At 41.6% G+C, this 25,888-nt stretch overlaps 1 protein-coding gene across 2 annotated transcripts; it reads left to right on the top strand.

Moving 5' to 3' along the window:
* Positions 1 to 2,667: 2,667 nt before the first annotated feature.
* mpc1 (mitochondrial pyruvate carrier 1) lies at positions 2,668 to 20,425 on the top strand. 2 transcript variants are annotated; one of them, XM_041182288.1, is made up of 5 exons: positions 2,669 to 2,868; positions 12,655 to 12,658; positions 13,854 to 13,950; positions 15,850 to 15,982; positions 19,160 to 20,425. In XM_041182288.1, exons 1-5 carry the CDS (start codon positions 2,798 to 2,800, stop codon positions 19,185 to 19,187), a joined length of 333 nt encoding a protein of 110 aa, XP_041038222.1. In that variant the 5' UTR covers positions 2,669 to 2,797; the 3' UTR covers positions 19,188 to 20,425. The 2 variants fall into 2 exon arrangements, with proteins under 2 accessions (XP_041038228.1, XP_041038222.1); XM_041182294.1 differs by lacking the exon at positions 19,160 to 20,425 and having other exon boundaries at positions 2,668 to 2,868; positions 15,850 to 15,986.
* The last annotated feature ends 5,463 nt before the right edge of the window (positions 20,426 to 25,888 follow it).

The raw sequence follows: 25,888 nt of genomic DNA, 5'->3' as shown, positions 1-25,888 counted from the left end.
AGTTTTAGATGACCAAAAGTTTGGTTAAAGAGGATAAAAGCAAAAAACTGCGGATGCTGGAAATCCAAAACAAAAACAAAAATAAAAATACCTGGAAAAACTCAGCAGACCTGGCAGCATCTGCGGAGAGGAACACAGTTAACGTTTCAAGTCTGAATGACTCTTCAACAGAACTAAGGAAAAATAGAAGAGAGGTGAAATATAAGCTGGTTTAAGGGGGGGTGGTGGGTGGGACAGGTAGAGCTGGATAGAGGGCCAGTGATAGGTGGAGATAACCAAAAGATATCATAGACAAAAGAACAAAGAGGTGTTGACAGTGGTGATATTAGCTAAAGGAGGTGCTAATGGTGACATTAAGGGTAGAAAGCAGGATGAGCAAGGTACAGATAGCCTGAGTGGGGGTAGGGTGGGGGGAAGGGGTCAAAATAGGCTAAAAGGTAGAGATAAAACAATGCATGAAAATAACTTAAAATAATGGAAATAGGTGTGAAAAGAAAAATATATATAAATTATTGGAAAAAAGGGGGATCGGAAAGGGGGTGGGGATAGAGGAAAGAGTTTATGATTTAAAGTTGTTGAACTCAATATTCAGTCCAGAAGGCTGTAAAGTGCCTAGTCAGAAGATGAGGTGCTGTTCCTCCAGTTTGCGTTGAGCTTCACTGGAACAATGCAGCAGGCCAAGGACAGACATTTGAGCATGAGAGCAGGGTGGAGTGTGGAAATGGCAAGCGGCAGGGAGGTCTGGGTCATGCTTGCGGACAGACCAAAGGTGTTCTGCAAAGCGGTCACCCAGTCTGCATTTGGTATTTCCAATGTAGAGGAAACCGCATTGGGAGCAGCGAATGTAGTAGACTAAATTGAGGGAAGTGCAAGTGAAATGCTGCTTCACTTGAAAGGAGTGTTTGGGCCCTTGGACGGTGAGGAGAGGGCAAGTAAAAGGGCAGGTGTTACACCTTCTGGGGTTGCATGGGAAGGTGCCGTGGGAAGGGGGTTGAGGTGTAGGGGGTGATGAAGGAGTGGATCAGGGTGTCCCGGAGGGAACGATCCCTACGGGATGCCACCAGGGGGGGTGAAAGGAAGATTTGTTTGGTGGTGGCATCATGCTGGAGTTGGCAGAAATGGCAGAGGATGATCCTTTAAATGCGGAGGCTGGTGGGGTGATAAGTGAGGACAAGGGGGACCCTATCATATTTCTGGGAGGGAGGAGAAGGCGTGAGGGTGGCTGCGGTTTTAAGGAGTATCTTAAAGGAGGGATGTGAGGGTAGAGGGGGAACACCAGAGTTTGGGGCCTAAACAATTTGTAAGGCACGACGACCAACGTTGGAGCGATAAAAATTGGGTATGCACAAGGTGCTAGAATTAGAGGAGCACAGAGATCTCAGAGGGTTGTGGGGCTGGAGGAGATTACAGAGCCAGGAATTGTTGCTTTATGTTTTTCGTCTTATACATCCTTACACTAGGCAAAACAAAACATCAGGGTGCAAACTCGTAGACGTAGCCCTTCTTTTTACTTTATTTCTTCTCTATTATAGAGCTTTTTTCATAAGCCTTTATGAACTTAAAAGTTGTCAGACTCACTAAATAATCTCTACTTTTCCAGAGGTATTTGCATTGTGTCGAACTTACATTTCAATCCTGCAGCTCTGCAGATGCTCTAGTTGCATCGCCGGGAAATCATTTGTACTGTTTTCCCACTTAGTACAGTCAGGATTTCCACAGGCAGCTGCAGGCAAAATGTAGAATTGAAAAATTGAATTTCCATGTTGGACTAAAAGACAGATGTGTGTCTTGTGCCATCCAGTGTCAAGCTGCAGCAATAGCAAAGAGAGGAAGATCTTGCATTTACGCAGCATTTCATCACAGATCATATATTACAATGATCTTTATTTGTGAGCTGCTGGTGCAGTCATACAGACGAATCTGAGAACCATATAGCAGGGTGTAGGAGCCCACAAGCAGCAAGGAGGTGAAGGAGACATTTAGCTGTTGAATATTGTCTCCACATGAGGAAAATTTGCTTTTATGTATTAGGTGTTCTTGTTTTCTTTCTAACCATTATATAGTATTATTATGAGGAAAGTTTCCTGAGCCTAATGGTTTATTTCTTTTTGACTGGTGTCCCCCTTGATTCATGCTGTGATGGCTTTGTTGCTTCCATTGTGAACAAGTCAAATCTCAAAGCCACCTCAAGAGTTGACCTACCTGCATCACGTGACAGCCGCCAGCCTGCGTCACCCAACGAGGTTGCCCGGCAACCCCGCCGAACTGCCCCGCCCCGCCCCGCCCCGCCCCGCCCTACCGCTGGCGTAAGCGCAGTCGCGCTCTTGAACCCCCGTCACATTACGTCACGCCGCGCGGTTGCCAGGCAACGCCAGCGGAGAGCCCGGGGGGCGGGGTCAATGGGGTTGCCGGGCAACCCCGCTGACGCCCCCATTTACCTCCCACCCCCATCCAACACCCCACCATACCCTACCCCACCCCAAGCGTCTTGCACGTTACGTCGCCCGGTTGCCGGCAACGATACGTCTCGCGCAGGCGCATTGGCTCTTCTGACCCCGCTCCTCTCCCCCCATTCGCGTCACCAGTCCTACACTGCCGTGCCCCCTTGTATTTGAACCCCTATTGGCTGTTTGTGGGTTTGGGAGCGGCCAATCAACGAGCTGAGATGTCTGTGGTCCTCCAAGGGCGGCCCGGCTATCCCGGCATGCTCGGAGAGGGAGGCCGGTAAAGAGGTTTGTTTGTCCTTCAGAAGCGCCCGGATACCCCTGTTCTCCGTCCGCGCCTCAGGGTCGCTGCCATGGCCGGGACTTTGGCCCGTAGGGCCTTAGACTACCTCAGGAGCAAGGATTTCCGCGACTATCTCATGAGGTGAGTGAGCATTACCGGCCTCAGCCTCCCGCCCCCGGACAGTAAGAGGCCCAGTCATCCCTAACCGGGGGGGGGGGGGGGAAGAGGGGGGTTGAGAGGAGACTCGGTCTCGGTCCCGGTCCCGGTCCCGGTCCCGGTCCCTGTCCCTGTCCCTGTCTGTAACCACCCCCCTCCCCTCTTTCCCCCCTTTCCCCCTCTCTCTTAAGCCATGTCCTTGCTTCATGTCCTCCTGTCTCTGCATAAAGGTCATTGGTTTAATTATTGATCATCATTGACAAATCAGCAACCTGATCTCCTGTTGTACAAACTGTTTCTCTGAAATTTGGCATTCGTGTGTCTGTCCTGATAACAAGCTGATAACAACAGGGCTATGGACCAAGTGCTGGAAGATGGGATTAGAATAGATAGGTGCTTGATAGCCGGCACACAGGGCCTGTTTCTGTGCTGTATAACTCTGAGTCTATCTCTCTTTTCAGCAATATTCAAGTTCTGTACTACCAAGCAAATTATTATTTCATTACTCATGCAGCTGGAGAAGCAGTTATAGTTTGATGTTGAGGTTAACAATCCATTCAACAGCCTCAGCTGACACTGTGAATGTTTGTGATGCCATCACAGAATCACACAGCGCAGAAGAGGCCCTTTGGCCTGTCGAGTCTGCAAGACACGTGAGAAACACCTGACCTACCTACCTACCTAATCCTATTTACCAGCAATTGGCCCATAGCCTTGAATGTTATGATGTGCCAAGTGCTCATCCAGGTACTTATTTTAAAGGATGTGAGGCAACCCGCCTCCACCACCCTCCCAGGCAGAGCATTCCAGACTGTCACCACCCTCTGGGTAAAAATGTTTTTCCTCACATCCCCCCTAAACCTCCTGACCCTCACCTTGAACTTATGTCCCCTTGTGACTGACCCTTCAACTAAGGGGAACAGCTGTTCCCTTTCCACTTTGCCCATGCCCCTCATAATCTTGTACACCTCAATCAGGTCACCCCTCAGTTTTCTCTGCTCCAACGAAAACAACCCAAGTTTATCCAACCTCTCTTCATAACTTAAATGTTTCATCCCAGGCAACATCCTGGTGAATCTCCTCTGCACCCCCTCCAGTGCAATCACATCCTTCCTATAATGTGGCGACCAGAACTGCACACACTACTCTAGCTGTGGCCTCACCAAGGTTCTATACAACTCCAACATGACCTCTCTACTTTTGTAATCTATGCCTTGATTGATAAAGGTGTGTCCCATATGCCTTTTTCATCACCCTACCTACATGCCCCTCTGCCTTCAGAGATCTATGGACACACAAGCCAAAGTCCCTTTGTTCCTCAGAACTTCCTAGTGTCATGCCGTTCATTGAAAACTTCATTGTCAAATTATTCCTTCCAAAGTGTATCATCTCACACTTTTCAGGGTTAAATTCCATCTGCCAGTTATTTGCCCATTTGACCGTCCCGTCTAATTCTTCTCGTAGCCCAAGACATTCAACCTCACTGTTAACCACCTGGCCAATCTTTGTGTCATCCGCACACTTACTAATCCTACCCCCCACATAGTCACCTATGTTGTTTATATAAATGACAAATAATAGGGGACCCAGCACAGATCCCTGTGGTACGCCACTGGACACTGGCTTCCAGTCACTAAATCATCCTTCTGTCATCACCCTCTGTCTCCTACAACTAAGCCAATTTTGAATCCACCTTATCAAATTACCCTGTATCCCATGTGCATTTGCCTTCTTTATAAGTCTCCCATGTGGGACCTTGTCAAAGACTTTGCTGAAATCTATATAAACTACATCAACTGCATTACCCTCATCTACACACCTGGTCACCTCCTCAAAAAATTTAATCAAATTTGTTGGGCATGACCTCCCTCTGACAAAGCCATGCTGACTATCCCTGATCAAACTTTGCCTCTCCAAGTGGAGATAGATTCTTTCCTTCAGAATTTTCTCCAATAGTTTCCCTACCACTGACATGAGACTCACTAGCCTGTAGTTCCCTGGCTTATCTCTACAACCCTTCTTAAATAGTGGAACCACGTTAGTTGTTCTCCACACCTCTGTCACCTCCCCTTGTGGCCAGAGAGGAATTAAAAATTTGGGTCATAGCCCCTGTGATCTCCTCCCTTGCCTCCCTCAGCTGTCTGGGACACAAATCATCTGGACCTAGAAATTTGACCACTTTTAAGCCTGCCAACACCTCCGATACCTTGTCACTCCCTATATCAATTTGCTTAAGAACCTCACAGGTTCTCTCCCTGAGTTTGATATCTTCATCCTCATTCTCTTGGGTGAAGATGGATGTGAAGTATTCATTCAGCACTCTAGCGATGTCCTCTGGCTCCACCCATAGATTGCCCCCTTGGTCCCTTATGGGCCCTACTCTTTCCCTGGTTATCCTCTTCCCATTGATATACTTATAGCAAATCTTGGGATTTTCCCTACCAGGATTGGATCTCTCTGGGCTGAAGTTCAGTATTTGGATGGTGGTCTGACTTGGGTGGCCACAGTCACAGTTTGAGCTCTTCTTCAAAATGATGTAATAGTAATGAAGTTTTATTGAAGAAAAACATCCATGGCTCAAAGGCTAAATAGCAGTGCAGCTTACATAGGCAAATTCATATATAGGTGAAGCAACCAGGTTTAAAACATATAACAGTCGTAACAAAAATAGAGAAACAAATTCAGCAGGTAACAGAAGAGTGAACAGGATATCAAAAGGGTAAAATTATATTAAAATTACAAGCCAATACACCATTCTTACATTCTAAGTACTGAAGTATATATAAATTGCATCATTTAAATACTTCATTGAGGATCCGAATTATTTAAAGAATAGGGCTACATTGGTACCTTCCTGACCTGTATCTTACAGGATGGAACAGAGTCAAACTTCTGAGTTGCCTTGATTGCTCTGGACATGCTGGGGGTAACTGGTTCTGGAATTGGTAGATCACTTTAGGAATTTTCTGAACTTTGTACAAATATTAACTCTTGTTTGCAGGTTTTAATATAGAGCAAGAGGATCCTCTGGAGCCCAGGAACATTTCACTGCCTGCCCCCCCCCCCCCCCCCCCCCCCCCCCCCCCCCCAACACCCAGGATGTCCCAAAAAGTTGTTTGGACATTCACTGTTTCTCTGTTTTGTAGACAAATATAAAAGCCAAGTTCATGCACAGCAAGCTCCCATAAATTGCAATGAATCAAATATGATTTTGACGATAAAAAGCAAAATAGGGCAGATGCTAGAAACCTGAAATAAAAACAAAATGCTGGCAAAACTTAGCAGATCTGGCAGCATCTGTGGAGAGAGAAACAGAGTTAACGTTTCGCGTTCGTGTGACTCTTCAGCGCATTAACATCAGAGCTCTGAAGAAGAATCATATGGGCTCAACATTAACTCTGTTTCTCTCTCCACAGATGCTGCCAGACCTGCTGAGGTTTTTCCAGCACTTTCTGTTTTTATTTATACTTTTGGTAATGGTGACTAAGGGATAAATCTTGGCTAGGGCACCAGGAGATCTCCTCTTGCCTTTGTTTTTTTATGTCCTAAGAGTGCCACAAAAATCTTTTGTAAGGAATGTCTGGTCTGAAGGATGACACTTCTGAGAACTCCGTATTCCCTGAATGTTCCCTCTTAAAGTGTCAGCTTAGGTAACCTACTCCGTGTCCTGGAGTTGAACATGAGCCCATGACCTTTTGTCTCTGCGGCAAGAACCTTATTGCTAACCTAAATACCTCCAGGCAGGATTATTTTCCCTTATTCATCCCAACTCAGATTATTCTTTTTGTGCAAAGCATATCCACAATGAAAATAAGTTTATTATTTTAGGCTGTTCAATGATTTATATTGTGCAACTTTAAAACTACTAAAGAAATACACAAGATTTTATTCCACAATGCATTGATCGCATTGCAAACACGTTTTTTTTCCAGTGCATTTTAAGCTGCTCACGTCACCATATTGCCTTATGCCATCATAAGGGGGGTGGGAAGGAGGGAGGAGGGAGGAAGGAGGGAGGGAGGGAGGAGGAGAACGACCCGATAAAGGTCATTGAGATTATGAAAAATGTTGATAGGGTAGACATAAAGAAGGTGTTTCTATCTGTGGTGGCAACCAGAACTAGTGCCATAAATATAACACAGTCATTAATAAATCCAAGAGGGAGTTCAGGAGAAACCTCCTTCCCCAGAGAGTGGTGAGAATATGGAACTTGGTACCACGAGGAATAGTTTGAGAATAGCACTGATTCATTTCAAAAGAAATGGAATAAATACAAGGGAGAAAGGAATAGCTAGATGTGTTGAAGGAGTGAGATAAAGAGCGGTGTGAGGAGGCTTATGTGGAACTTAAAATACCAGCAAGGATCAGTGAGGCTGAATGGCCTGTTTCTGTGCTTTACATTCTATTTAATGTCATCCTCCGGTAGGATGTCTGAATTAAAGGCTTTTAGATTTCAGTTCTGGAAAGTCAAAACATTTCAAGAGCTGAATTTTTGCTCAGAACAATTTGTTATGTAAAGAATCCACAGCATTCACCAGTTCTGTACTGTCACTTGTTCTGACTTCTTCCCCTGTAGTATATTCATCATTGCCATTCTGCTCCAAATATGTCTGAATTTATCCCACTTGCCAGGTTGTAACTGATGAATAGTACAGTTTAAGTGGAGTGTTCCCTGGGGAATAATTACAGTAGAGTCCATTTACGATGTTACTCGGTAGCTACAGTTTTCAGTTCCAGCCAGGTAGAATCCTTCCTGCTCAGCTTCTGCTAGAACTTTAACTGCGTCTAGAAGAGTCTTGTCTGTACCGGAATACAGACAGTGCTCCAAGCTCCCTTCTGTGATTAAAATGACGTAAGATAGATTTTAAAAATGCCCAGGAGGACCAGTGTACCTTCTGAAGGTTTGACACTGTCCTCGATTCACAAACCTGATTGATGCTTCCAAGGAGTCTTGATGTTTTGTCAAAGAGAACATAATGTGTAGCTTTTACTTTGTTAGCACAGAATTCTGATGTTCCATGTCATTAGCAAGTTTGGAGAGTGAAGCATCGGGAAATGACTTCAGGAAGTCCATGTATCCAATAATTTTTAATATAGAAAACGTTTGTGAAAGCTGATTTTACCTGTTAGTGCTCGGCTTTCATTCCTTCTTTTCCAGTACTTAGTCACTCAGCCCATCTCTGTTCTTGTTTTGTGCATAATCCTGTTGTTGAGTCACAGTAATAGCCTTTTGTACAGTTCTCCGAATATAGTTGTGTGAGCTCAATGGTGCAATTTTAACTGATCCCTTTATATTTTTGAAAGTGTGATTCAGTCTCCTCTTCTTTAGTACAGTGACTTTGAGAGGTACATTTATTGGTGCTTTCTGGGCATTTGCTGTCTTTAAAATGGTGCTGAAAACTGAATTGAATATATTTTAAGTGTTAAATTGATTTAGTGAATTAAAAAAAACTGAAATTCTACAATATTAAAACAGTTTGGGACTTTGAAGTTACTGTGGGACCACTCGAAGAATTTTCCTTTAATGAAAGCCTTTTTATGCCCTACTGTATCATTGTTTTTGTGCTGTAAGCTACTGACAATGGACTCCTAGCATCTTTTTCTTTATTGCCATTTTTAACTGCGAGATCTTGTTAAACCTGTGTTCCAACTGTTGTGACACCAAGGACTTGTCCATTGGAAACTCTTCTCTTAAGTTGTCCTCTGGTTAACAGTTTTAATTTCAGTAACCTTTCAATGTCAAAAATAAATGTAAATTCTTCACAACTTCTTAGAGCTACTTCAGTTGCACCCTGGTTAGTTTTCTCTGTAGATAATAATTAGGACTCTGTAGAAAAAAATATACACTCCAGATAGGAAAAATAATAGAAACAGCATTAATATTTTTTTCATTCACATGTGTTTTAAGGGTGCTGATTGTGAATGAATCCATTTTACCCCTCCATCTGAAATTCTATCTATTGAAAATTTCTCACATTAGAAAGACACCATCAGCAGTCATTCTGAAAGAAAATTATTTCCTGGGAACTTTGAAGAGTTTTGAGTGGATTATTCTATAATTTTTTAAAGTTTGAATACACAGAGATAGATCCCTTAACTAATGTATGAACAGAGTCTGGCTGTGAGTGGCCACATCACCTCACCATGTTCTGAGGACCTAGCCTTCCTGGCAAATTGTCAGAAGATTTATTAGTTATAAAACTGTAGTGAAGCCTCTATCTGCACAGTACTTATCTTCCTTTCCAATTATCTATCACATTTTTGTAGGATAAATTATACTGGCAATAATATTTGTAAATCAAGTGCACAAGGCAAACATTAAATTCCATTTATATCTTTAGTATTGTACCTCCATTCTTGTGCCTACATGATATGTGCTACACCACTTGATCATGTGCAATGGCGATGGATGATACTCCATTATACAAGATTATAGAGGCTCTACTCTCTACTGCTCTCTACTTCTTTGAAATTTACAAACAACCTTCGCACCATTTAATCTATTCCTAGTGGTTTAAAGTATTTTTGTGTGTGATGTAAGTTGAATTACCCATGAATTTGAATTAAATGGTGTAAATAACACATCAGAATGGTAACTTAATGCGTAACAAATGTATCCAGGTAATTTGAATCGGCTGACTTTGAATTGTGTAGTCTGCACTTCCCAAGATGTTTTCCATCAAACTAATGCAGACTTTTGATTGTTTGTTTGAGTTGGAAGAGTGCATCCAACAACAAATTCAAACAATGTGTAAGATTACCATGATGATAGCATTTGGACTGCAGTGAAATCCCAGGAAAATTGTTCTAGTTTCTAATACAAATTGGAGCATAATCAATTCTCTTGATCTGTTCCTGAAACTTTCCATGAAATTAATTTGTTAAAATCCAAACCTGAATGAATGCAGTGTGAGAAATAACCTAAATAGGAAAATAATCTAATAAAGAAATGTGACTGCCTAAGATGCCATCTTTATGGAGAGCTTAGGAGAGGTTGTTGAAGTTTCCTTGCTTTTAATAAATAATTTTGTTCAATTTTAAGAGTTGATGACTTTAGTTATTTGTTGCCAGAAATGTAGTCAGGATCATGCTATGAAAGCTGTCTATGAAACACCATGATGAACAGGGGTGGAATGTGGTTTATGGCATCTTGTTTGGTGAGGGCTGATGGGAGTTGGATATACTTCTAAGAAAATACAATGTGACTGACAGCAGCGAGTGGGGGGAAAATCTGAACAGGATGCCTTGTCATATGACACCTGAACCAGTGCCACAAAATTCTGCAGTACAGTAACTTAAGTTGTAAATGATCCTCATTTTGTCTTGTGTGTTGTTCAGTACCTTGCCAACATCCAACTAAAAACTCGATGACCTTTTTTTTGCACGTGAAATTAAATCATTTGTCCCCTTGATCATTACACAACCTTATTTACCAATAACACATTGGGCATGTTTCAAAACAGTGTTGTGATATTGTATTTTGGCAGTCAACTGAAAAATATTTGTAACAGAAAGAACTCGAGAAGCAATTGGTCTTCAGGTGAACATTTATGGAAGAAAATCCAGATATCATTGAAACAGTAACAATTTCTAGCATGCTTGGTATATGTGAGATGCTATATGGTGCATGAAGTGGGCAAAACAAGTTAAAAGGAGGAGAAGGCAGAACTGGAGGAGAAAGAGCAACATGACAAGTAAGAGGGACCCATATTCTTCAACTCGCCATGTGCAGTGTCACAGAGGTGAGGGACGACTGAGCCAAGATGAGCAAACGTAACTCGAACCCCAGTTAAAGTCATCCGTTTTGTGTGAATTTTTAATATTTCTGTTATTAGTACCGGTGCCCACTGGGACTGTGGGATGTTTCAGATACACCATGTCAAGTTTACATTGGTGACTTCCATCCTAAACCTGGATGTAAGAACTTACCATATAATGGAAAAAGTAGACAGTCAATGCTGGCAGGCCTAAGATTTTTAATGCAATTCAAATTGATCATCCATGACATTTGTATTCAAATATATCTGATGTCAGTTGAAAGATTAAGGTGTAAAATATTTTGTTAACAATATTCATTCATTTTCTTATTTTATGGGTGGATGTTGATGCTAGAACTTTTCTTAAATGCAGATTTATAGTTGATCTTTCAAAACAGCAAAATTCCTACCAAACTATTGTGTGATGTCCACTTGGTTATCAGGTAGTGTTTCAATATTTTGACCTGTTTTTAAATGCAGTCCTATACAGGTTTTAAAATAACTAATTGTTGAACTTCATTAAACTGTTTTTAACACATTTTAAAAATGCACTTTTTTCACATTTTGCTGAAAACTTGTGCTACAATTTAGAATTTTTAAGTAGTGATAATAAAGATGCTCACCTAATTCTGCTTGCAGCAGAATCACAGTAACTGGTGATGCATAAACTGTGTAGAATTATGCGCCTGCATCTAATTTTAGATTCAGAAACTTGAGCTTGAGCTGTCTGTACTTCTGTAATAGCTGGGGGCAGACTGCCTGTTGATGTCATCTGCGAGATTGTGTGTGTTCCTGGCAATTCAGTACATGCCATGTGAGTTGACTGTTAAGCCTTCAATGTCTGGACCCAACCACATACAGTTCCATTAACATTGAACGTTTCAACCATGGCTTGGGTAGGGTGGAAGATCAGCCATGACTATGTTATCTGGCAGGGGAGGCTTGAAGGGCCGAATGGGCCCACTCCTGACCCTGTTATGTTTTCATGTGGGTAATGTTGTCTTGTTTTCTTGACCTTCTTAATATAGCTACTGTGTTCAGTGCTGCAGGATATTGGTAATCCTATTTTCTTAATTTCATTACTTTTCTGAAAGAAATATGATTTTGGGGAAAATAACAACATAACTTGGGTGTTACATTGCTTAAATAGAGCAAGATAATTATCATTGTTCTAAATGCAAACTTTGCCCAATAATACCCAATAAAGTAGCGTATTACTGAGTGGGCAGATGTCACAATTTTGCATTTGTTAATTTATTTTTAATCAAAGACAATTTTCCTGATTATTGCCTTTAAAAAAAGATTTGCCCAGAGCTTAGTTTCCGAACGCAGCAAAGCCAAAAAAAAGTCAAACCCTGAAAATCCCAGGCCGCAAAGCTGTGCTTGGTGCTGTTGCCTCATTAATAAATTTATCCTGAGTTGCAAACCAATGTCAGTTAGTATTAACACTTGGGACACATGCAAATGGAGCATTGATTTGATCTTTAAGCATCCTCAGGGGTTATACATAATCTGCATCTACCTAACCAAGAGGGCGAATAGATTAGGTACCATGAAAAATATAATGTGATGTGTACATGATACTATTGTAAGGGTGGGGTGATGTGCAGGGTATAATCTTTTTGACTGTTACTCCCAAAATGTTTTGCTTAAATTTTTTGCAAAGACCAGGCTTAACTTTTATTTCTTTATGATTGTACACTTCTGTCTGTTAAGCAAAGCCGGTCCTCCTTTAAAGGTGGCTCCAATGATGGCAGAGTGAGTAACTTAGGATAAGGTGGCATGACCTGTGAACTTTAAGGATGTTGGGGACTCTGTCATAAGATCCAGTCATCTCCAGTGTGTTGCATTGAAGCTTGCCTCAGATGCACAAACTACAACCTTGACTGGCTGCTTGGATTATGGAATCATGTATAGAATTTACAATATTATTGACCATTTTACATTACAAAAATTAATTGTCTTTTTTTCTTTTATTTCTCTGCTCCATATAAACTGGATGATCATTTATCAGCACGGTAAGCCCGAGTAAATTTTAAATTCGTTGCTTAATTACTTCAATCACAATGTTGTAATTTTTCTCAATTACGATTCGACTTTCCTCAGGTGTCAATTAATATCCTTAATCTGTTAAATAAGGGGTTATACCTCCTCTTCTTCACTGCCGCCACCACCCCCCCCACATAAAACATTTGCATGGTAAGGAGAAAAGTTTTAACTATATAATCTTTTGAAAAATGTTTATCTGAACTTACTGGCTAGGAACATAAGATTTAGAAGATTTAGGAGCGGGAGTAGGCCATTCTGCCCTTCGAGCCTGCTCCACCTTTCAATGAGATCATGGCCAACCTGGTCGTGATTTCGATTCCACTTTCCTGTCTGCACCCCCGTAACACAGCGGTCTTTTCTATTGGTCATTGTGGGCTGTATTTTGAGATGCGGATGACCTCATCTGACGACTGAATGGGTGATGCACTTTGTCAACTAACGCTGAACTTTACAGATTAAATCTAGCATGGATACTGAGAAATGCAATCATATGGGAACAAGAGTAGGGTATTCCACCATTCAATTAAAACGGTGGATTTGCACCTCAGCCCTCTTTTTCCTGCACCCTTGTCTAACAAAAATCGATCTAAGTGTTGTAAGCAAGCATTCGCAGGCTTTTGGGGAAGCGTTTCAGATTTCTGCTACCCTTTGTGTGAAGAGGTGCTTCCAGATTTTTCTCCTGATTGGTCTAATTCTAATTTTAGGCAAGTGCTAACTAAACCCACAGAGACATAAATCAGTTATCTCTCATCCATACCTCTGTTCGCTCTAGACCTGACTATTCCTAATCTGTGGGCTAGGGTTTTGAGTGTCTCATGTCCTACCTTTTCAGAAGCTCATCCAAAACCCTGTCCATGTCCTACCTTGCACCAAGTTCCTTTCACCCCTATGCTAGCTAACCTACATTTTATAAGGGTCAGTATAAGACCTATTTAAGAGGATGCAACATCTCTCCTGTGTCAGCTGTTATATTTTAACAGTAAAATTCAATGGGTTAACAAACAGGCAAAATGATTAACAGTAAATGAAAGGGTGAGAATTTTAAGATGTATGAGGAATTGCTTTATAAAAAGTACAAGCTATTCTTTTGAGCTTGTGATTTTTTTTATGATTGAGAAACTAAGCAATATGTTAATTTGATTTTGATTCCCTTTTGTTTTGCAGCACTTTTGGGGTCCTGTTGCTAACTGGGGGCTGCCCATTGCTGCTTTTAGTGATATGAAGAAAACTCCAGAGATCATCAGTGGCAGAATGACATTTGGTAAGTCAAAGCTTCCTAAAACTATATGCGGTGTGGTGAGCAAATGGTGCAGCAGTGATTCTATAATAAAGCCCTCATTCAGCCTTGGTACTTGTTTGAAAATGGTAAATTCATAATCTGCAGCGATATTCAAGTAGGGACATTGCATGGAATACAAGGCAGGGAGCGTTTCAAAACTGTTTGACTTGTATCTTGTTTAAAACTGAATCAATGGTTCTGAGGCAGCTATCCATGACTTGAACTGTTCAAACTCATACACTTAAGCTAGAAAAACTGGAAGGATGTTCAGGAATGTAATGCGTCCTAATTCTACAGTCTGTGCTTTCTCCTTGCTTTAAGATCTATGGTGGTTTCTCTGCGGGGCGATTTTGGTTTGGTGCCATGACTACCAAATCCACTCTAATTGATGACTAGAAGGCGCGGGGAAACTACTCTGGTTAATTTTGTGGTGATTTTTGTTCTAAGGAGGCAGTTCTGTTCCATATCGCTCCATAGTGGCTTTGCTTCATTGGGAGATCTTGGACAAAGTATTCTAACATGTCCTACCAATATTCCCTTTGTAATCAAGAGATGCTACGTGTGCAAGCTCTTAGATGTGTCGATATTATTTTTAAGTAAACATTTGACACACATCAAGCACTCTAATATTCTGTGGATATGTAAACAAAATTCAAATTTAAAGCAAATTGTTCTTATGCAGCAACGACTCTGTTCAATACAATATATAAATGGAAATGGTGTAATAACTTGTTTAACAGTGTGTCCCTTGTCAGGACCTGCAGTGTTTTTCCACCCACGTGCTCTATATTAGATTGCGTAAGTAATTAAGGTGGAGTTTAGTTATCTATATCTTTTTAACATGAGTGAGGATCAATTTCATTTATTTATTCACCATAGTTTGATTGGAACTTTAACTAATTAAACTTTGTGTTACCAAGTTTACTGATCTCCAGATCTTATCATCAGTACATACTGGTACGCTGATCTTTGTCCTAACTGAATCAGTGTAATATACCACATAATTATTTATTCCCTATCTAATCAAGTTCTGACAGTTTGCCATGAGCTTATGCTCCATATAACAGCAAAATAACATCTTTCTAATTCCTCATATATCCACTTAGTAACAATTCATATTGATAAATGTCATTGACAGTATTTATTTAGGCATTGTTATTAGTTTATGTACAATATTGTACATAAGAATTCTATGTGGCAAAGGCTTTCAAACTGGAATCAATGAGATCATCAAATCTCTCACCATTCACCATGATTTTTTAAAAGATTTTTCCTGTAACTGTTAGGATATTGCTCCAGCCTGAGGTTTTTTTTTTCTGCGATTCCTGCATTGTTTTCCGTTCAATAACTGATGGTCTTCTGGAAGTGCGAATGTTTGCAATAGATTAATTGCATGAGAAGTTATGGAAGCTCTATCTGCTTCCATAGTGCATTTGTATACAGCTGTAATTTCCCTTGTTCATCCTTTTAAAATTTCTCTATTTCACACATTTTTAGCTTTTCACAGGAATTCTGGGAACTGTTCAGTTGTTGACAACAGTTCACTCTATTTTACATATGTTTACATGGATTCAGTAAACTGAAAGTGTTTGAGCAGATTGATGTTTTAAAACTTTTGATGACCTAATATTTAATCTGTGATAACCCCTCTGACCTCCCCTTTTATAGATTATCTCTGATTTAAAATTAAGTTGACCGTTATCTTGCAATTTGTTCAGTGTGATGCAAATAAATAGGTCTGTTGAGATTTGATCTAACCCATGCTCACCCATCCGCCATTGGTTTAGCATTTGCCTAGCAATCGTGTGGTGGATGTAGCGTAAACATTTAGTAATGCAGTGCCTTACACACAAAATGACCAGCTCCCCTTCTCTTTCACAGCGTTGTGCTGCTACTCTCTGCTTTTCATGCGGTTTGCCTACAAGGTACAGCCCAGAAATTGGCTGCTTTTTGCCTGCCACTTCACTAACGAAACCGCGCAGCTCATTCAGGGAGGCCGGCTGATCAAATACAAGTAAGTGCTCTTTGTTTCCAAAAAACAGTTTTGGGTGACATACTAAACACTTTGCCCTGCTTAATTTTGGATTGACTTTGGGGATTCTGGTGTTGATGTAAGCTAATGCTTTTACAGTGAGCTCCTGTGCTGTGGAATTGCTCATCTACTCAGAGCATACAAGTCAAAGAGAGAGGTGAAACATTTGGAGGGTTAGGCTTGCATCAACTCCAATTCATACTGAACTGTGGATTTAGAGAAGTATTCATGATTTCATAACTATCAAAAGACTGTGGCAACAAAAGCCTGATTGAGTAGCCTTTAGCACAACTACCATTTCTCAATTTTCACCAGAAGTGGCTTCTTGTTTTTTTAATGTCCTGGTCATTTAATACTGGATAGAGCGTTGGATGTAAAAACCCAGAAATCAGTCAATTTATGCAAGATTAGGTTATTCGTATGTTTTGCTACCCTCACCCTTAAACTCTCTGTTTTTGCATGTTTCTCATTTTGCTGATCCTAGGAAGTCTATTCTGCAGCCCTTTTCTCCTAATGTAATTTTGTGAAGTCAGTAAGTTTTGTTACGGAGTATGTGCACAAAACAGGACATTGGAATTACAGTTCACATCCCACTAGGTGATAGCGGGTCAGGAAGACCATTTGGTCCATATTAGTCCAGTACAAATTGTTGTTGAATGCATACAAGCCTTTAACCACTCCAGAAGTCAATCTCAGGTGTTGCTTGCTCAGTGCCTGAAGAAGGACTTGCTGACATTCACTCCTAAATTTTACTGGTTTGAAGTCAGTGTGACCTTTTTCCACCATTCAATTTACAGTAATATTCTGGATTTAACTTTTCCATACCATTTAATGTTCTTATATGATCACCTCAAATGCCGCCTTTGCAGAATGAAAACTTTTGAGTCTTTAGCCTTCATATCTCCAAATCTTGGCACCAAACTTCTGGTCATTCTCCGTACTGCCTCCAAGTGCTTGCATGTCTCCCTGTGTCTTGCTGACCAGACTGGACATAGGGTTTGAGGTTTGACCTGACCAGAGAACTGTACAGTCTGACAGTGATTGTCCCTGAGTTGTTTTTAACAGTTCTCACTCAGAATTTGAACATTCTGCTGCTTTTCTTGATTGCTTCCCTCCATTGGTTGGACGTGTTTAGTGTAGACTCCACCAAGACTCCTAGTTTGTTAATCTCCTGTGCCTAGGAGCATGGGGCAAGCCATTTCTTCCACTGGCCAGAGCAATACTTTTAATTCTGATCAGATCTTGCCATCCATCCAGCAGTGTGAGGTTATTCATTATATTTGGAACTCTGTCGCTGATTTGTCTTGTTTATGTGATGAGAGGCATTTTTACACACACAAGCTTTGGCCTGGCTCACAACCCCTGTACCAGGAGGACTAATGAACTGCCTTCAATCTGCCTTCCACCTTTCGACTAGTAGGACCGCCCCCAGCCAGTCAAGAAGTCGTACTGCTGCCACTCATGGTGTTACGGGAGCTTGTAAACCTTCCCATCATGTCGAGGTGAAGTTCCTGGGTCCCTTACTATTTTATCATTATCTATTTCTATAACTACACGCAGTATGCATGGTGCTTGATTTTTCCGTCCTACATGCGAAACCTTGCATTTGTCTGCATGAAGTTTCATCTACCCATATATTTAGCTTGTTGAAATTTAGTCTAATTCCAGCACTGATTGCACTGCCCTTACGGTTGGTGTGATTACCAAATTTGATCACATTCTTCAGCGTTTGGGTTAGTTATTTACCGAGGAGGCCCCCAAAATTAAACACCTCCGTACTTGCTCTGCCTCGGCCTAACTCTTTTAAAGAGTATTTTCTATAACTCCCCTCTCCACCCGTTTCTTATCTATTGCCATTTTTTGCCCTGAATTCCCACAGTATTTTTGAGTTTAACTCATAGCCTTTCATGACTGGGTAGTGCCCCTAACCTTCCAGGAGGTATTTCACAATCTTGAAAAGGCATTTTTTAGTCTACTTGAGATTATTTCCTCAGAAATTTATCTTCCCCATGAATTAAAGTTGCCTATTGTTTGCTGGGTTATTACAAAAATAATCCTGAGTTATTTCCCAAGGTAATTTATTATTTTTAATGGAATAGATATGAGATTGATTTGTAATTACAGGCATCTGTTTTATTCCCCCTTTCAAACACGGACATTACTTGACTTGCATTGAACCTATTGGGGTACCTCCCCGGTACCCAGCGATTCAACTCAATCTGTGCTTAATGGTAAATATCCTCCCTAGTCTCTCTTAGATGGTATTTATCCCAGCGTGCTATCAATAGTGATTTTGCTTTGAGCCCTCTAGGATTAGTGTGTCATTTATGTCAAAATTCCTAATTTTACTTTGGTTAACTCTCTTTGGGAAGGGCATGTTGCTCATGTGTCCCTTGTAATTCTTTGAGAGAATAATCATTCAGAATTTTGGCTGCTGTAGGCTTCCATTTGCAACGTTTATGGTTTTCGCATCTTCTCAGGCTGCAATATGCTTGGAATTGCATCCTTTTGGATGTCAGGTATAGTTTGCTCACTTAGCGGAAAAAGCACAACTTTTAAGGGCTGCCTAGACTAGTAATGGGATGTACACTAGCCTTTCACCTCTCTACAAATGAAAGGCTGCGTGTGTGCCTGCCTGTCTGCTGTTCCCCGCCCCTCCCCCACCCCCACCAGTTGTCAGGTGCCTCAAGATTTGCCACTAGTGCCACTTAACATCAGTGAGACTATGTGATGTGCCCTAGCACAGGAGATATTCTTTTGACACACTAGACTACAGAACGATCCGTGTCTGGCTGTATGCTATTTGGGTGGATTGAGTCATACAAAGGAGTGCCATTGGTACATCATACCTTTGTGGTACCAGCTATTCAACTGGAGTGCATGTACTCTAATCCCATTTACCCTGATGTAATTGGTGCTGACGATGACTGGGTGACTGAATTGAGAATCAAAGGTTCCAACTCCAGAAATGATGTCCTCCACCTTGGTGGATACATAGACTTCAAAAGTACAGAGGGGAATTGATGGGGATCTTTATTTTAAAACAAAAATTGATTCAGGGAAGAATTGATGCTAGGTTCATTTGTACAACTCTATTTTGCAGCTGAACTGTGTTAATCTGTGTTCCAGTGCTAATTGTTAAACATTCTGTCTCTGCAGTGCTCAGAAGAAGATGCATTCCGAGTGATGTCAGACTGCAGCACTTTATCTTTACTAAATCCATATGTTACCAACACACCCTGATCTTACACTTTTTTATGCACAAGATTCTACAAATCTGACCTAAGATTCCGGATGACTAATTTTTCAAAGATATTTACTCCAAACTGTATTTTGTAATGTAATTAATTTTCAAATTGTGTCCCTTTCTAAAATTGCCTTAAATTAAATTTGACAAGCGTGTCATCATACATGGATTCTTAACATTAGTCATGTACATACTTTTCCCTTTCGTTTGAAATTGATACCAACTGGTACTATGTATAGTATTTGATGATATTGCAAGAAATGGTTTATGATCACGAGCATTGACTTGTGTTGTAATCAATATTTTGTTGGTAGATCAATGGTGTTTGCAGTTTTGAGCTGCTTTTAATAATGTCACGTACTAAACTGCTGTCAATTAAAAGATATCAAATTAGTCACCAATAAACCGACCTAGCGTTTCTCCAAAAGCAATTTTTGGCGTTATATAAAAATGAGACTGAATTACTTCTAATATTTGAGTTCTTCCAGCACTTGCCATTATTGAATGGAATGATTGGTAAAACCAAAGGAGCCTGTCCTGTTAAACCAGTACATATGAATGTATGAATTAGGAGCAGGAGTGGGCCACTCTGCCCCTCAAGCTTCCTCCACCAAGCTTCCTTCAAAATATCATCACTGATCTGATTGCAGCCTTAACTCCACATTCCCAGGTACCCCTGATAAGCTTTCACCCCCTTGTTAATCAAGAATCTATCTAGCTCTGCCTTAAAAATTTTCAAAGACTCAGCTTCCACTGCCTTTTGAGGAAGAGTGCTCCAAAGACTCCTGACCCTCTGAGGAAAAAATTTCTCCTTATCCCTGTCTTTTGTGGAATCTTGTACCGTTAGAGTTGGGGTTACAATCAGATCAGCCATGTTCTTATGCATAAGTTGGGAAAGGGGGAATACTAGCAGGCAATCTACTCCACCCGCAGCGTGTTATGGCATAGAGCGAGTCGGCTTCTCGCTGACTTATTCCAAAAGTAGGGGGGTTTGGGGTCAGCCATCTGCACCCCCCTCTAATATGCAGCCCTAGGTTTCAATATGTGATGTGCTGCGGTAATTTGCTGAGGCAACTGTCCTTCTTATGAATTATTACAAATTTCACTGCAATGAGCTCTGTCCAATGTAGAGTGAAAATATTATTTGCATCTTTGCAATAAAATGTAATTGCACCTTTTTTGTTTAACAGCACCTTGTATGGTTTTAGTAAGCATTCAGTTTCAGCATGGTTTAAGGTTCCTTGGTAGAGGGAGGAGGATTTCTTAGTGCCAGAATTTGTGCACTTGGGGTTGTAAGTAATGACATAAGCTCATCCTCTGAAGCATCGAGTACACAGATCCCATTTACTTCCACCAGTCTGCAAGAAAACAGGAAACAAACACATTAAATACCTGTGCCATTGCTTGGGAACTCCAATCTGTGATAATGAGGACGATGCAATGATAAAGCTACATACGTGAGGCCCAAAAATCCACTAGACAATTTCACTGGCTTAAGTAGCAGGGAGTGGCTGCCTAGATCTTATGCTCCAGCCTGCTATTGTGGCTGGAGTCAGGAGAGGAGGTTTAATGAGCACAATCCATGTGGCCCACATCATTGTACTTAGAACATTATACACCTGATGGATGGGAAGTTTGGACACATGCTAGGAAGATGTGGCATGTCCTGCTAGCACCATCAGTATTAAAAACAGGTTTAGGGTGGGATTTTGACCATTAATGCGTCAACCTTGGATTGGTCTTGGAATTATCTCACGTTTAAGGCTTGATTTGGGGTATTAAACACAAAATGCTGCTACCTAAAATATTCACAAAAGAAAAACACTACCTGTCATCAGCTCCCCGCAAAAAAAACACTGGCCCCTCTAAGGCCTATCAGGAGCCTGTTCCACCATATATAGAGGGAGTCAAGGGTCAGTGACTAAGCCCTCTGCTGTATCCTGCTCCATTTAGCCCCAAATAATTACCTTCACTATATTGCTGATGCTCAGAGCTATTGTTAAGCATTCCTGAAGTGGTGCCATTTTGTGTTGCCACTGAAAGTTGGTGTTCCTTTTTCTGCACATGGATCTTTGTCTGTTCTTTCACGGTTAAGTCGTGACTTTTGCTGCGATGTTTAATCCACTATGCTCAAAGTACTGTTATGCACTCTGGCTGTGAATTTTTCAATGTGCACACATGGCCCTAGAGGAGCCAGCTTCCAGCAGCCTGGTACTTGCAGTAACCAGGGGTTGCTGGACCCTCGTGGAAAGGCACTGGAAAGAGGGCCTTAAGAGAGCTAGTTCATTGGCACTCTCCAGAGCAACAGTGACATCTGCGTCCGTAACTGCTGGGCCAGGGCATAGTGGGGAATTTTGAGGTGCAGGAGCTCGAAGAAAAGGTGTTGGCCATATTATTTCTAAATCGACTATTACATTGTTTTCTTATGTATTAATCATTTAAGTCCCCAAAAGTTAGTAAAACTATGCTTTTTAAGTGAAAAATATTAGTGCCTGTAGGCATTTTATTTCAAACCTTGTGATATTTTGAATCATTAGATTTTAGCATAGTTAGAATTTCATTATGCAACAGTTTAATTATTTATTCAAACCTATTAAATTACAGAAAACTTTACTTATAGGATATGGAACAAAACTGAGTAAATAGAGTTGAGATACAGATCAGCCATAATTTAACTGAATGACAGAATAAGCTCAAGGGGCTGAATGGCCTACTCTTGTTCCTATGTTCCTATCTAGATATCAATGAATTGGACTTAGCACAGGTGTGCAAGCATTTACGCATCAAATTTTTTCTCAAGTCAATTCAAGCTAGTCCAGATCTCAAAGAACTGTTAGCTAAATTAAGAGGCCCCATAGCGAACATAACTTCTTTATTCAAAAAGGGAGGGAGACAGAAAACATGAAACTACAGGCCGGTTAGGGAAAATGTTAGAAGCTATTATTAAAGATGATATAGCGGGGCACTTGGAAAAATTCAGGGTAATCAGGCAGAGTCAACATAGTTTTGTGAAAGGGAAATCATGTTTAACCAGTTCTTTGAAGAAGTAATGTGCTGTGGATAAAGGGGAACCAGTGGATGTAATGTATTTAGATTTCCAGAAGGCATTTGATAAGGTGTCACATCAGAGGTTATTGCGAAAAATAAAAGCTCATGATATAGGCGATAACATATTGGCACGGCTAGAAGATTGGCTAGCTAACAGGAAGCAAAGAGTTGGCATAAATGGATCTTTTTCTGGTTGGCAAGATGTAATGAATGATGTGCCACAGGGATCAGTGCTGGGGCCTCAAATTTTTACAATTTATATAAATGACTTGGACGAAGGGACTGAAGGTATGGTTGCTAAATTTGCTGATGACACAAAGATGGGTAGGATAGTAAGATGTGAAGAGGACACAAGGAGGCTACAGAGGGATATAGATAGACTAAGTGAATGGGCAAAGACCTGGCAAATGGAGTATAATGTGGGAAAGTATGCCAGGAAAAAATATAAAAGCATATAAGCTAAATGGTGAGAGATCGCAGAGCTCTGAGATGCAGAGGGATCTGGGTATCCTAGTGCATGAATTGCAAAAGGTTAGTATGCAGCTACTGCAAGTAATTAGGAAAGCTAATAGAATATTATCATTTATTGCAAGGGGAATTGAATACGAAATAGTTATACAGGACAGTGGGGAGACCATATCAGGAATACTGTATACAGTATTGGTCTCCTTACTTAAGGAAAGGTGTAAATGCATTGGAAGCAATTCAGAGAAAGTTTAATAAACTAATACCAGGAATGGGTGAGTTGTCTTATGAGGATATGTTGGACAGGTTAGTCTTGTATCTGCAGGAGTTTAGAAGAGTAAGAGGTGCCTTGATTGAAACATATAAAATCCTGAGGGGACTTGACAGGGTCCATGTGGAGAGGATATTTCCTTTTTTGGAAGAATCTAGAACTAGGGGCAACTGTTTAAAAATAAGGGGTCACACATTTAGGACAGAGATGAGAATTTATTTCTCTGAAGGTTTTGAGTCTTTGAACGTCTTCCTCAAAAGGTGGTGTAAGCAGTCTGAATATTTTTAAGGCTGAGATAGATAGCTTCTTGATAAGAAAGGGGGGTGAAAGGTTATCGAAGGTCGACGGGAATGTGGAGTTGAGGTTACAATTGGATCAGTCATGATCTTATTGAGAGGCAGAGCAGGCTTGATGGGCTGAGTGGTCTATTCCTACCCCTAATTGATATGTTCATACGTATGTCTCATAGCCCCGCTACAATCCATATAGTCTGCAGGTGGAGAGGCCACTGTGAGTCCCTGACCCTTCCACACAGAGAACTCAGATGCTGTCGGGGGTGGAGGTTTGGAGGAAGGGAGTTAGGTATTGAGGACACCAGCAAGCTCTGTTAATGACATGTCTCTGTGAACTTTATCCTTCTATCTGCTCCTGCAAGTTGAAGATCCACATCCTGGGAGCTCCTTGAGAGTGAAGATCCACATCCTGGGAGCTCCTTGAGAGTGAAGATCCACATCCTGGGAGCTCCTTGAGAGTGAAGATCCACATCCTGGGAGCTTCTGCAGTGAGAAGGTCCATGGTCTCTGGGGGCCTTTATCTTTCAATATCCATGAGCTGCCCCAGACCACCTTCCAGGTGAGTCCTGACATGCCCATGCCACGTTGGTCTGGACATGATATCCCGCTGGCGATGTGGATGATTGGACGGGGGTGTTAATTCCACTCAGGACTTCATCCGCATTCCATTAATAGGACATAAAATGACGTCACGCCTGCCTCTGGCGGGAATGGTGACCTGCCGTGACAAGCTGGAGCGCACATTCCCGCCGTCATTTCACACCGGCGGGAAACCGAATTTTTAGCTCCCGCCGTATTGTTCTCCACCCCCACCCCCACCCGCCATTAAACCCGCCGCAGGAAAATCCTGGCCACAGAATTGAGATGCAGAAGGTTAAGCACAATGAAAATGTCATGTCAACATGACAGGTGGCGCTTTAGTTTGGAATTCAAGTAATCTAATAGGCTGCAATTAGCTGTGGAGAATATTGCCAGAAACAACAAACTAAGCTTCTTTAATTTGCTTATTATTCAAAAGGCAGAAAGATCAGGATAAGCAATAATGGCAATGTCAGGTGATTGTTTCAGGTGTAACTCTGTGTCCAAAAGCCAAGCAACAACTTGACGAATTGGCTGTAAACCAGCAAAATAACACCTCTGGGGCTTATGTCCTCCTTACATGGAGACTCAATTCACATGATTTCCTCAAAGGCAAGAGCCAAACGTTTTGCTGCAACTGAGTTTAAAGCTGAACCGTGGCAGTAGAACCAAACTTGATACATCTTAGGAACCTCCCAGTGAGGCTTTGGAAACAGTGCGAGCTGATGAGAGTGGGGGGCAGGGGGAATATTGACACGACTGTGAAACTGTCATCTAATGTGCCTCTTGTCCTATCCATGCCAGTGATGAAGACAAATGGACTTATCGTTGCTAGTACTGAAAACTCAAGCTCCCTAGACAATGCTGGTCTGATTTAATTTCCCTCCAAACTCCACTCATCACCTTTCTGAACTTATTTTGTCCATTAGACTCACCTACTGCTCCCTTGACCCCATTCCTGCAAGACCATTGACTAACCTACTCCCTTCTTGGTCTCCATACTAGTTGCTACTATAACTTTCCTTCTTGTTTCCCTCCCTTTCAAAACGTCTCATCAACGATCCCTCTCAAAGATCTCATCCTAGATCAATTGGTTCTTGTAAACATTCATTCTAAACTCAAATGTCCCTTACTTCTCCAAAGTCCTTAAATTGCTGTCACTTTCCAAACCAGTGCCCATCTTTGCTTCAACACCATGGTCCTACCTCTCTAATTAGGTTTGGGACCCTGGCCACAACGGTGAAACAAGCCATGATCAGGTGCAAATGACATTCTCTGTGGCGATGACCATGGGGCGCTATCCCTCCTCACCCTTCTCGACTTCTCTGTTGCCGTTGAAGTGGCCAACTGCCCCACCCTCCTCCTCCAATGCCTCTCCGCCTTTATTCCGCTGAGTGAGATACATCTGATTTGGCTCCATTCTGATCAATGCAATTGTATCTAGCTTGTCACCATGAATGCCTTCGCTTCTCAATGCCCTCGCCATTTTCTCTGGAGACCCCAAGGATCCTCTCCTGTTCCTTGTTTACAGGCTGTCCCTTGGCATCATAATCTGAAGAAATGGGTCAGGTTCCACTTGTACTTTGAGGACACCTTGCCCTACATCTCTGCTGCCTGTATCAACCCCCACATCACAACCCACGCCTCCACCATCTTTGTGTAATCAGACTGCTTGTCTGAAATCCAGTCACGGATGAGCCACAGTTTTCTCCAGCTGAACACATTGAAGATTGAATCTTTACTGCCGCCCTGCCATCACCACCACCACCCCCCCCCCCCCCCCCCCCCCCCCCCCCCCCCCCCCCCCACCATGTCTATACCCTCACTGTTAATCCTATTCCCCTCCATTTTGTCGGTTTGAAGCAAGCTGTTTGCAACCTCGGTATCCTATTTGCTCCCAAATTAAGCTACCGATCCCATATCCTCTCCTCTACAAAGAATGCTTACTTCCATCTTTTTAACATCTCTCGCCTCCACCACTGTCT

This window comes from Carcharodon carcharias, chromosome 2, assembly GCF_017639515.1.
Source record: "Carcharodon carcharias isolate sCarCar2 chromosome 2, sCarCar2.pri, whole genome shotgun sequence".
Lineage (NCBI taxonomy): Eukaryota > Metazoa > Chordata > Chondrichthyes > Lamniformes > Lamnidae > Carcharodon > Carcharodon carcharias.
The sequence above is the reverse complement of the archived record's forward strand: the minus strand, read 5'-3'. Positions and strand labels throughout refer to the sequence as shown.

What these genes read in the sequence shown, in the direction of transcription:
- mpc1 (XM_041182288.1), top strand. Translation starts at nt 2,798, where the DNA reads ATGGCCGGGACTTTGGCCCGTAGGGCCTTAGACTACCTCAGGAGCAAG. An exon ending in CAGTGGCAGAATGACATTTG is followed by an intron (nt 13,951 to 15,849) that starts GTAAGTCAAAGC and finishes TCTCTTTCACAG; the next exon opens with CGTTGTGCTGCTACTCTCTG. An exon ending in GGCCGGCTGATCAAATACAA is followed by an intron (nt 15,983 to 19,159) that starts GTAAGTGCTCTT and finishes CTGTCTCTGCAG; the next exon opens with TGCTCAGAAGAAGATGCATT.